The 13,664-nt window shown below is 35.8% G+C and overlaps 1 protein-coding gene across 1 annotated transcript in view; it reads right to left on the reverse strand.

The window, feature by feature from the left end:
* Nucleotides 1-599: 599 nt before the first annotated feature.
* Nucleotides 600-13,664, reverse strand: part of LOC140171397 (uncharacterized) — a 31,676-nt gene continuing 18,611 nt past the window's right edge. Inside the window, exons 3-5 of the mRNA XM_072194643.1 lie at nt 10,072-10,211; nt 4,621-4,762; nt 600-3,410 (exon numbers count right to left, since the gene is read on the reverse strand). Coding sequence (XP_072050744.1) covers nt 3,387-3,410; nt 4,621-4,762; nt 10,072-10,211 — 306 coding nt within the window. The 3' untranslated portion in view covers nt 600-3,386. The remainder of the gene's footprint in view (nt 3,411-4,620; nt 4,763-10,071; nt 10,212-13,664) is intronic.

A 13,664-nucleotide genomic window follows, 5' to 3' on the forward strand; every position in this document is an offset into this window, starting at 1 on the left:
CTAAAAAGTACAAAAAAGGATAAATCTTAAATATCAGGGCGGCCAGCATTCCCGGGGAAGCGGGGGGGTGCAAGACTTCTCACAGGGGGCTGCTGTTCCCCACCCTTGACTACGCCAGTGGTGTCCGCAGGTTTTCAAACGTCGGGCCACGGGTCTCGATCCCCCTCGACTATTCAAACTGGGTGTATTTCCCCCACCTGATTGACAAAAGTAGGGGACCTGCCCACTCACCCCACCCCCTTTGCGCACGCCACTTATACTCTCAGGCATTCACAGGCCCTCCCAGGACAGGTCATGCATGCAGGGCTACAGAAAAACTTGATCAAATTCTGTTAAAATAGACTGTTTTGACATAAAATATTTGGGGAAAAATTTCTCGACCCCAGGGGGAAACCCCTCCCCCAGGACTCTTACAAATTACCGATTTCGATATACATTTTGGCAAACATTTCTCGATTCACACCCCACCCCCCGGACGGACAATACAGCCATATAAAACTTGATCAGATACTGTCAAAATGGCATACTATTAACTTGGGCAAACCCCTGCAGCGAGAGGGGAACTTGTAACAGAAAATAAAACACAGATGACACACAGATATTGTTGGGATGCTGACCTTTATATATATGATGAAGCAAAATATTTTCGATTATAAATCTACACAGCAAAGTGTAGCTATACTAATATCCTTAATCATACACTTACAATATACTTCTTAAAACCACTTAAACTTTAAAAGAAATCATAAGAAAACTTACTTAATCATGAATATTCATATTTTCAACTTCAAGTGTACTACCAAACATCTAAATTGGATGTCAAGCCAGTTCCAAAACACTTGACTTAGTCGAACCAGATAATTACATATTAAAATTAAAACTTCACTGACCAAGGTTTTGCATGACCATTACTGAAGCCCATAATATAGTTTGAGGAAGAGACTCTATATATTCAAACACAAGCCTGACACAGACTACTTCATTCGACACCGAATACTTTTTTCATCAGCAAACATTCGTTAGAAGATCGAAATGAACAGATTTAATAGGAGTGCGTCCTGTCGAATATTCAACGTCGAATAAACAATATGAATCGGCCTAGTTAATAATAATAATTGCTTAATTTAACAAAACACACTTGAAATTGACTAAGTACGAGTACATTATAGAACATCACCAAACATGTAATAATGAAAAGCAAATGATAAACATAGACCTCTTTAAACAGTTTTAAAATATCAATTATGTTGGAAATAATAATTTTTTATGATCATAGTTGAAATAATGTTAAAAGTAGATAACATTTTGTCAATTAAAAATTTGGATTGGCACAACGGAGAGATGATCATCATTTGTGATATTTCAAGAACCATTTTAACAGATTTATCATTTAGAACGTCTTTCTATATTTATGTTTCGATTGTCTATAGAAAATTATTATGTTTGGTTTATCTCCAATTGATATTTCCTTGATTTGAATATGTATACCAAATTATCCTTTGATTATTAGCAAAGTATATGTTGGCATATAAATCTGCACAGCAGATCGATGCCTTACTAATATCTTAAATCATGCACTTATTATACTTCTTAAAACTACTTAACTTTTAAAAGAAATTATAATAAAACTTACTCATGAATATTCATATTTAACCAACTTCAAGTGTACTATCAAACATCTAAATAATGATATCAAGCCAGTCCCAAAAACACTGGACTTATATCCAAACCAGGTATCGCTAACATTAAATTTAATACTTCACTGACCAAAGGTTTACAAGATCACTACAAATACAAGCTCACAAGCATGGCAAGTTAAAATACACACTTGAAATTGACTAAAAGGAGCATTTAAGAAGATAAAACATAAAGCAAACATAATGCTAAAATTGTATATCAAAAGAGCCTACATTTTATTCTTAATTTACTTGATTTTTTTTTCTATATCGGAAGTTTATGATCTTTGTTTATTATATGCACTTCTTTTTGTGCGAGACTGCTGTATTACGACTTGTTGAGTCTTGTAACTGTAACCATTTAACATAATCAATTTTTCATATCTTAAACAAAATCTTTAAAACCAAACGAGTGTGTTATTTTGGACAGTAAGATTCATTATAATGATTGCTTCTCTTAAGATTACCGAACCATGAGGTAACAGGTAACATTGCCGCTCATAATGCAAAACTTTCACATCAAATTATGCAAAAGTAAGTTACGCTAGATCTCAATGGGTAAACTTCCAAAATTGAAGCAATCCGATAGTTCAAACTAACATTTGCTTTCTAGTGTTTTCCTATAGAACGATGGTGATCAAAATTTGCTGTTCAACACCTTCAATGTTACAGTGATTTACTACAATTTGGCACACATTTTTATTGATCACAAGAAAAATCTTCGTTTTTGAAAGGGTACCTACCGGTATGGTCAGTATCTCTGACATACAGGTCATTATCAGAGATATTTATGTTACCAAAATATGAGTTTTTACCAACTCAGTGAAGACGGAATAAGAACTTATGTGGAAAATTTACTTCCAGAAAGTACAGGCGATGTGTAAAAGATTTTGTTTGAAAGTTGTAGTGTTAACAATAAATTTGAAAAGCAAAAACAAATGGACCATTTTATTTTGAACTTTTTATGAACACTTAGGTACTTGGTTGGTCAACAACATCAGTCTTCAAATTTACAATGAATGGCATGAGATTTAATTGGTTTTTATTTGTTTGCAATCGAACATTCCTATCCAAAGTTATAGGGATGAATATTGTCCGAAAATAGACCCCGATGATGGACTTTGTTGTTATCTACTTCATCTGTATATTATTCTTTTTCCCAATTTGTAATACTTAAGGACTTTCAGGAAAAATAAATCCAGACAAAATTACATTGATTATATAGCAAAAATCCAGGAAAAATACTCATTATGCATAGTGCTAAGAATGGAAATAATTCATGATAATTTAACAAACAATCTTAATTTGCCTAACAATTGTGTCATTTTCAACCCAAAAATATACCGTATTCTGATACTTTGCTACTCGCATGATGATCTTAACGAATGTCGGAACAAACCATCAGAAGGGATGAAACAGCAGTGAATTAATGGCATAATTATAATGTATTATTACAAGTATATAATGGTGCATTTCCTGCGCAAAAGAAACACCTCAAAATAACATTCAAACCATAATCCAAATCTTAACTAACTTATAATCGTAACCTTAACACTAACCTATAACCCTAAACCATATACTATGTTCTTTTGTGATATCACAATGCTTAAACTATTAAAAAGGCTTCAGCAACCGTGACGATGCGGCAAGGTACTAAATTAGTTGATGGGGTTCATCACGTACCCGTACCTCGCAGTCGCACCGAACATTTTAGCGATCATGCTCTGGGTCAACCTGAGAAATAAAAAGAGAGAAAATAAGCAAGTAAATACAAACATGTGAAAATAATTTCATCAACAGGACTCAAAGTAAAAGTGGAAAAGAAAACACAACAAAAATGGATGTGGACGGGAGAATGACAGAAGTATAATATTCATGACCCGATCGACAGCCTCATACCAAATTTCTCCTAATCAAAGCTGAGATTTTGGGATCATAAGAAATATCATATTTTTCTCATTACCCCAATAAAGTTAACGTCAAGATATGTTTAGATTAGATGGTTTGCACAAAAAACGTGGTGAATTGTGGTAACCACGCTGAAATTGTATGTACTTCTCATATCAAAACCCCCGGTCAAAACCGCTGGAGCAATACAGCTCAAAATTTGGACATATTGCTTTAAGGCCTCAATTTAAGATAGAAAACGGGACATTAATAAATCAACCATTTAATAATATACCTGATAGATTTGTGGGGTACAGTTATATAATAAAACATTTAATAAGTAAAATAACATAAAATGCCATTTTGATTTGTTGAAACTTTCATGAATAACAATAATAATTTTTGCACCATCTATTTTGAGATTTTCAGCGTGTTTATAGTGGGAGCAGATGTACCGTACGGTACATTGCGGTATAATTTCAATCCGGTCAGAAATTATCCGGAAACTTGCTCACTATAAAAACACTACCCGTATTGTATGTACCGCACATCGATATCCTTATCAACCGAAGGATATTGGCGAGAGATGTTTGTACTACAAACACACGAGGATAAATTTTGTGTGCTGTATTACCGGAAGTAGCAGCTTTGTCATGATGCGTAGGATGCCCGCAGGACATTCAGAACGCTTCTCACCCCAATGCCCCAAGAGTTAAATTTACCCTCCTCCTCCCCCAAAAAACAACAACTCATGGACGAAGTTCAGGTGTGTAAAAATCTTACCGTAAAAGACACAATTTCATGCCTAATTTTAACAGCAGGATATTTAATAAAAAAAAGGTATATCCAAGCTACTATGTTTTTATCTGACATTACTGAAAAAAAAAATACTGTTTTTTATTTTACCGATAAAATTAATTTCAAAGCAAAAATGTGTATCTCTGAATTGTGCTGATTTCAACATGTATCGATCGACTTTTAGTACGACTAATGCATAAACAATAGAGGATGGTCAGTGGCGTTCTGAGTGTTGAATTCAATTAATTGTTTTACCTACCGGGTACAGAGAGTAAACCGTAATTTCGGGCTTGTCGACACCCGGCATTTTAGTTCCTTTCGGGTATTTGGGAGTACTATACTCGAGTTCAGTAACTGGTAGTGCGTCCACTGTAGGATACGCCACACTATAGAGCTTCCAACTATTGAATAATAATAAATAAAAGACATTATAAAGCATGATAACAGGGAAAGTTGAATTATGCGAATTCGCGAACGGGCGACTGGAATTACGTCACGATTCAATACGCTGTCGAAGTGACGTAATAAGCGGATTAACTACCATAGCAATAGAGGAATACAATTTTTGAATAGATCGCCCTGCACTACAAGCAGATTGCACTAATCACCTGTGTATGTCTGCAAACATAGATTGAATACAATACCGCTCTTTTCAAAAATACTAATCTTACAGGTGCGAGCATGGAAGTGGTGCGAGTGAACAGCCTTTCTTTGACATCTATATTGTTCAATGCATACGTACCGCGTGAACGTTGTAGTGCTGGGCGATCTATTCAAAAATTGTATGCCTCTATTGCTATGGTAATTAATCCTGTTACATCATCACTTCAACATCGTATAGGCAATTTTAAATTATAAGTTTATCATACAATCATTTTGTAGTAAATCGATAGAATATGAGGGTGATTGTTAAGGTATTAAGGGGGTACTACACCCCTGCCCAATTTTGTGCCTATTTTTGCATTTTTCTCAAAACTTGTAGCGCATTGGGGACAAGTAAGATATGTATATTATAGGGGCAAGGACTACAACTACTGCACTGGAAAGTTTATTTCAGCACGGACAACAGTTGTGGAGTTACAGTCGAAAATGAGGGAAAACCAGTATTTGATCAATAAATCAATAACTACTTGCCGTGAGTTGCTGAATTTTCGGTGCAGTAGTTGTAGTCTTTGCCCCTAAAATATACATATCTTACTTGTATCAAATATGCTATAATTTTGGAGAAAAATGCAAAAATAGGCACAAAATTGGCAAGGGGTGTAGTACCCCCTTAATTATAATGCTTGATAGAATTAGACCGCAGTATTCTCCTTTTAGTACAGGGCGCTATGGGTTTGGGATTTTATATTCCTACATTAGTGCAGTGGAACCAATGTTTTTTGGCATCCTTAAACCTAAAATGATAAAAATTTGATTGGTTCCATTTTTTTCTATGCCCCCTGTGGTTCCCGCGAGGGATCGAAGGTCACAGTGGGGGGAACTTAAAAATAGTCCCATCATGTTGTAATGTATCTCAAATTGTTCCTCACACGGAATAAAAAAATTGTGATGTCCAGTAGCGTAGACAGGATTTTAATGTGAGGGGGCAAAGCCAAATTTTCGTCCCCACAATTTTGTGGCCCATTTTTAGTCATTTTAAGGGCATTTTACTCTTTGCCGTCCCCAATTTATCCCTGGAAATTTTCTGTGGGGGGAAGTTTTGCTCCCCCTGGCTACGCCCCTGGTGACGTATCTTAAAAGTCCAGCATAATTTGAAATCTCACCCTCCTGATGGTATACAAATATTAACTGTCTATGAGTGTGATGGTCGAAATATAATCACGAAGTGAAAGATGAATTGTTCCATTCCACGAGCCGGAATTACACGAATTTAAGACAGTTAGGCCTAATATTTGTTTTATATCACCCATGCATAAATTCCATTACTAAAATACTATTAAGGTAGGAAATACATTTTTTCATCAACATAACACCATGTTTTGCCGTGATATACTTCACATTTTGGGGTCCACCCCATAACTAAATCGGCGAGTCCAAGAGTCAGCGCACGGCTTGGCGCAGGCGCACTACGGCAGAGCAGATGATGGTAAAGATTATCACACGGAGAGGGTGATAGTAAAAATGATAAATGGTAATCAACCAATGAACTGTCTAGAATTTATGTATGAGTGATATAATAATAATTATAGTCTCATAATAAACACAACACAAAAAGAAAGTCATCACTTATGTAACGCGACATAAATCCAAATCTTGCCACGTTTTGACTATTTGATGGATGCGATCGTATGCACCATTTTGTTAGCTCCAATTTGAAACCAAACTTGCTACCACTGAAACATTAAATTGACAAAGATTGATTCCAGTATATAATTGAAATTTTGTGCATTTTCAAAAGTTGCAAATCAAAACGACCACCCAGTCGGAATTGCTAGGCATTGACCAAGCTCACTTGCCCGCGAATAGCCCCTGTCGACAGGGGGCGTAGCCAGCTTTCTTGGTCAGAGGGGGCAAAAGAAATTTTTTGGGGGACAGACAAAAACAAGAAATGTCTTTAAAAAAGACAATGCCTCAAGAGATTCCAGCTGACACCATTTGTTATTAGCTTATAAGAGATACTTGAAATGCTAGCTTTAAGCCATCTTGCAATGGTAATAATTCTGATGTATTTAATGCAGGAATACCTGCATGCCGGGTGGTAGTCCGAATAATCAGTCCCAAAACAAAATATTCATTTTACTGACATGATCGATGGACCCTGCATTTTTCAATACACTATGCTGTAGCCTTCGTACTGAGTGAAGAAGGCTACACACAAGGAAACTAGGCTATAATCACGTATCATGTGCCCCGGATGCGTATAGATAATAGAGGGACTCCTTCAACTCCCAACTTGTGACCACAGAAATAGCTTAATAACTGTGTAGGAAATACAAAAAAATTGAAATTTGGACACCAGAAACCTCAGGTTAATTGAAAGTCAAAAAGTGTCAATTGGGACACCTTTATCATGTTTATACAGAAGTTATCATACAGTGATAGTAAGAGTTTTACAAATAAAATCTCTTTTCTGTAAATTTGATTGCTGTGCTGAAAGTTGCATAATGGTACTTGCTTTTTTGTACAGTAACTCATTGTACATGTTGTAAGGTACGGTACCGTCAATGATGGTCACAGAATTTGGAAAAATACATTTGCCCATAACTTTGCTAATTTTTTTCCTACAGACATGGTTGACCCCTCATTTTTTAAGTTAAATAATCATCTTTCTAAACAAAACAATTTCAATGTGAAATATCCTTCTTGCAGGGTTGTCACCAGGACCAAAAAAAGTACTAAAAAGGCTACTTGGAAATTTGATGATCATACCTAGCATGGAGGACAGACCTAGGCAAAAAAACCCTTTTTTTTCTAATAATTTCTCCGCAAGCGTCATTTATGTCGACAAATTGTTCGCAAATCCACAGCAGGGTTGCAAATATACCATATGTCACTCGGAGTGCGACAATTTGTACAGATAAATTTATCACAGGTATTTTTCTATTAATTTGGCCATTAGTCTTCATATTACCAAAAATAACGTCATTTATGTCCAAATTGTTCGCAAATCCACCGGTTAGTTTTAAGGATATAATACATGGCATAAAATATGACAATTTATCAAAATAAATTTATAATGAACGCTTTTGTGGATATTTGCCAATACATGTACAATAAACATCTGACATGTGTATATGATTTATGTCTTCAGTAGGAATTCAGCTGAGACTACTCTCAGGTTGTAGTAAGAAGCTACAAATTTCAAATGTTTGAGGACTTGTTCTCATTGCTTACCTGTATTTTCACATCATATTTTGTGGTCAAAATGATTACAAATGTGTAAATTTGCAATCATTTCGTCGTGTGTACGGCGAACGTTGTGCTACTACTTCAATAGTGAAACAGACTTATTCCCGTATTTGATTGACGCCAAATGGCGGATGTCGAATGCTATTTTACGTACTCTTATCATCAAAAATACAGCTGATTTAGCCAAAGTGAACACGGGGTCATCGGTTATAATATATTCCTAGCATATTGAGCTAACACCACAGCTATATAAACTTGGTTTTTCACAATATACTAGTAATAAAATAAAGAAAATCAGTAAGCTTAACCCATCGAGCTCTATTAATAGCTCGATGCTTAACCTGAGACGAATATACCTAGGGGAGACCGGGGCAAAGTGGAACAATTTTTTTTATCCAGCCCAATCAGGATTATGAAGGAAGGCAAGGCAAAACTTACGGTTTACAAAATACATATTGGTGCATACGCACCAATATGAACCTCGCGCCAATCGGGCCGTCTTCACGTACCAGAGGTAAAGTTTGACATATCGCACAAAACTGGTATATTTGGTTAACAAGATAGAGGGTTAAATGCACAAAGTAGAAAAAATTACTATATCTCATCAACCAATGATCCTACAGATATGCGACCACTGACTTTTTTGTTCCTTATGACCAGAGGCAAAGTTTGACATATCGCACGACTCTGTGGTATATTTGGCTAAAAAGATAGAGGTTTATAACTGCATGAGTGTGATGTTCTTATTACATGAGCTTGGCGATTGAGGGCCACATAATGGGGGTATTCCGCTTTGCCCCGTGTTCCACTTTGCCCCGGTCTCCCCTAAATATTCGTCTCAGGCTGAACTATTTAGGTGCCGTTCACAAAAAAATTCGACATTTTTGTAATGGGGTGCAGGCCCTCTAAATATTACTAAAATCCTTCACAGATACCTTATTTCAGATTAACTTCTTTAAAATAATAAAAACTTTACACATTCAAAGCTTTATATTCTTTTCAAAGTCCAGAATCAAGTCAAACATTTTTTATAATCACTCTTCAAGGCAAACATTTTACAACAACCCAGTATAAAGAATTTATGACCGTCCCTGCCATTTTCTTTTCTAATGCATAATTCATTAGCCCGACATGCAGACACATTCAGCATTTTGTACCGTAAGAACTTCGTGTCAACATGGAAAACGTAGCCCAAACCTGAGCGCTATTTAGAGTACTTGACAGAATGATTTGTCATGGCAATCCGGCTATTATTCCGCCCAATAGTCGTGTTTTAGGTTCCAATTCCAATACATACTGCTTTCGGCAGAAAAATTGCAGTTGCATCATACAGTGTACATATACCGGTTTTATTTTTTAGAGAGACTGTATGTCTAGCTTTGTCTTTATCTTCCAAATAAGGCTTTATTGTGACGATGTGCGCGCGTAACGTGCAAAAATTGTGTATTTTACACTATTTTGGCCCATGATCGGTGTACCCTTGCCTCTTTTCTTTTCCTTTGCTCTCCAGATTTTTTCTTTCATTTTTTGTCAGAGGGGCACTTTTTTCTTTAATTTTTTGTCAGGCCTGCCAACCCGCTGGCTACGCTACTGCCTATCGACTCTCCCAAGTAGAACCTATACCTGTAAAAGCGGGGTTCATTTCAATTTGAAACGCATGGATTGTTTATATAAAGCTTTACTCAGGTTACTGCTGGCATGGTTTAACGATATTACCAAACGATCGTTTCGGGCTGTGGTCACGCTCTGCAATTGAAGGGTAATTAGTCCGAAAAATATGAAAGTATGAAAAATGTGGTGTCATTGGATGAGAATATAATATTCTGCATAACCATCACGATTACTCGATTATACTCACTTTTTTTTGCCGATTAACTGCGCAGACCTGATGGGAGTTTTAATCAATGATGACGTATCCTCACATTTCTCCGTAAACACGTATTTTTTTCCGTGTTCTCCACAGCCCTCGTTGTAATTTGCATTTTCATAAAGAGTGAGCTGTAATCAAACCATAAAAAACCCAAAAAAAGTTACGTGTCAAATTTGCACTTTTTGGGGCGCCCTCTATGGAAAGGCCCCATTATTGTCTTGAAGTTGCAAATTGCTTCAATTTTCGGCATTGGTAGATTTACTTTGCATCTGTAAAGTACGTGCTTAGAATAAATAACACAACTAACTTGGTTTTGATTATACTGTTTACCAAGTAAAGTAGTTCTAAATACAGCGGGAATTATAACGCTTGAAATGCGAGATTAATTAATGAAAATGGTAGAAACACGTTGAGTTAAGGGTTGTGTTTAGCTATTTCAGGTGGGTAGGGGTAGAAAAAAGATTATTGCCATTTTGACCAAAACACGTGAGTATTTATGATTTGCCAAACAGAAACTAACAGAATAATACCTAAAAGTATCACTTTTTAATCATTTTGTCATAAATACGACTTTCCACCATTTACAATTATTTGTACCGGGGTGTGCCTGTTGTCAAGTCGATCAAGATTGTGATGTAACATTCCGTACAGAGGGTAATCAGTACGGCGTGAAAAGTATGGCTTCTATAAGGTTACAATAAGGAACAAACCAAAAGATCGATGCCGTCCAATAAACGTAACTAGTTTCGTTTCTCAGCCGACCCCTCCCTCCATGCCAGAAACGTAATAATGAAATGTTGGAAATTTTGACATAATAATAATAATGACACATTCTTCAGACCGATGTTTTTGTACAAACGTAATCGAGTATTTTTACCCCTACCCTTAAACGAAACTGGTTTCGTTTATAAGACGTTATCGATTTTTGGTTTGTTCCCTAAAACAGGTAATAGGTATGAATGGCCGTGTAATCGATCTAGAGAAACCTGTCTCGCTGTCATCTTAAGCTGCATGGGTGTCCCAGAAAGATCCATACCGGGAAAGTTGAATTTTGTAGGTAGCATTGTTATCAGTCGTATTGTTTTGAGTTCTAAATATTACATATATTTAGCTTTCTTGGTAATTTAAGATTTTAAAGATCGAATGTTTCTAAAATAAATTACCGAATATTGCGTACAATGGTGAAGTTTAAGTTTTGACAATACAATCTATTATGAAAATAATGAAGTAACCGTTCAGCACAAAGTTATTTGGAAAAAGTTTTGCAGCTAATTTTGTTATGATCTATCGATTACTAGCATGCATGGTATAAAGGATTTGTTAAGCTTGATTGACCTAATACTGCATGTGTCGTCTTTGGCGGCAGTTTCGAAAATAATGATTGTGGTGTATGAGTTTCATCATTTGAAATGCCGGCAGAGATTGATTTAGGGGCCTATTATAAAAATATTATAGAGAAGATTCGTCCTTGTGCCACAGCATGTATTTATGTCCCTATTGGCAAACACACAACTAGGAAAAGGTGAAGATTACATTTGCAGCAAGTTTTTCTTAAACAAGTTATACCCTCTATAAGAATTACATTTTTGGCGTAAAATTGATCGTAAAATTTTTTTTTTAAATTCAGCACAAATATCGGGACTAATATTGAAAACAAATGAAAAGGTCACTTAAATCAATATTAAGAATTATTCAGTGTTTCAAGCTCTACATTTGTGCCAAATTTGGTGTATCTCCTTTGACAACTGAATGATTTCTACACTATATTGCAAAGTACGTCTACGTCTGGGCGATAGTGATAAAGCAGGTCAATGTCTGGTGCTTATGAAGCCTGTGCTGTAAGTTACACACGTGCAATTTTGTCCAGTTTTAAGAATATCAATATCACGCCAAAACGAATCAAGTTTTTGAAATGAAAGTAACACAATAAGTAGGTGACATTTATGTCATTAGAGTTTAGAAATGACGTTACTTTAACTTTAACTTTAACGTCTAGAGGATTATAGAGATTATGTATTCAAAACCAAGGTGGTTTTGAATACATAATCCTCCGTAATCCTCTAGACGTTAAAGTTAAAGTTAAAGTAACGTCATTTCGCAAGCTCTCTATTGTATTCCATGTACCGGTACTAAAATTAAATACACTGTTGATTAATTTTTCAAACACGGTATAGATCATTCTGGAACACCCTGTATCTCAGAACTGTCCTTCAACACAGGTGGTAGTATACGGTTATATTGTTCCGGTCCATTTATGACATAGCCATCCTCATTTTAATACATGATAATACAATAAAACATGAGATCGGTTTGAATGGTTGTGGAATCAAACTAGAGACCTGTTCCTTTGTCACCTTTATAGACCTGATAAATCAAGCGGAACGATTCTTGTCATATCGTTTTACAGAATTGGTCGTATTGCCAGCGCTGCAGTGTTAGTATTAACTTTGGGCTTCTTATGAATTGACTGTCAATATCTTATACTAGGTATACATTAAAACTCAAACGGGAGAAAGAATCGCGCATACGCATGTTAGAACATTTTCAACAATGTTTTAAAATTGTATATTACAATGTATTTACATTAACATTGTACCCTAAATAACATGGACATTTGGGTGATATGTTGATGTAGTTACGGGCCATATTTAGTGCCGATTTGTCCCAATTTGCTTTTGACTTGCCTGGCAACACTCCATAAAATATGGCTAGTCGTGTGAAGACAAAGTTGAAGACCTATAAGGAGTTATATTCGTTCTCAAATGGAATCATTATGAAGATCGTAAGTAAAAGTAATATAATAACATAGCGCTATTAGCTCGCCTATGAACCTTGATATTCGTTAGTTAACCGGATAAATAACTTCGGCAAAACTGACAAACTTGTAGGCCCCCTACCAAAATTGGCGTTAACTCGTTACTGTCGAAAATGTACAAAATATGGCTTCCGTGAATCTGAAAATATTGATATTTCAAAATTGGTTAATTGTATTACCATAAATCGAACACGGACATGCAGGATGGTATCTCCAGAAGTCTTTTGCCTAAAAAATGGAATTTTGTTGAATTTAGAGTAACAAAATAACATGCGCCAGACAGTGGTCGACGAGACTGTAAAATCAGGTAGAAGTTTGTATGTTGACGAGCTTCGAACATGCCTTCGTCGCATTCCGAAGTCACAAATATCTATCATAATTCTTATTTCAAGGTCCTGTAAATACCTCAGCAAAAGATAGGGTCATCGTCCAACACGGACTGCTCGAAAAGAGTTCACCTATAAAAAACTGCGTGGGCTGTTATGCGTCGTTATATGTACAGGCATATTTGAAGAATTTCCTATCAACTAATAATATTAAGATTGCTAAAATATTAATCTAAAGACTTCAATCTTTCATGTGCACCATTAAATTTGCACCTGAGATAGATATTGCTAGGCAAAATTTCACAGCAAACATTGCAGTTTTCTCCCATTTCGGAGATATTTGAGACAATACAGCTCGACCCCTTAAATCTCTTTAGCAGCTACTTTGGTTACCACAATTTTTTTTTTTACTTTCATTTGAAAATTAAAATGTATATAGT

This window comes from Amphiura filiformis, chromosome 15, assembly GCF_039555335.1.
Source record: "Amphiura filiformis chromosome 15, Afil_fr2py, whole genome shotgun sequence".
In the NCBI taxonomy this organism is placed as follows: Eukaryota; Metazoa; Echinodermata; class Ophiuroidea; order Amphilepidida; family Amphiuridae; genus Amphiura; species Amphiura filiformis.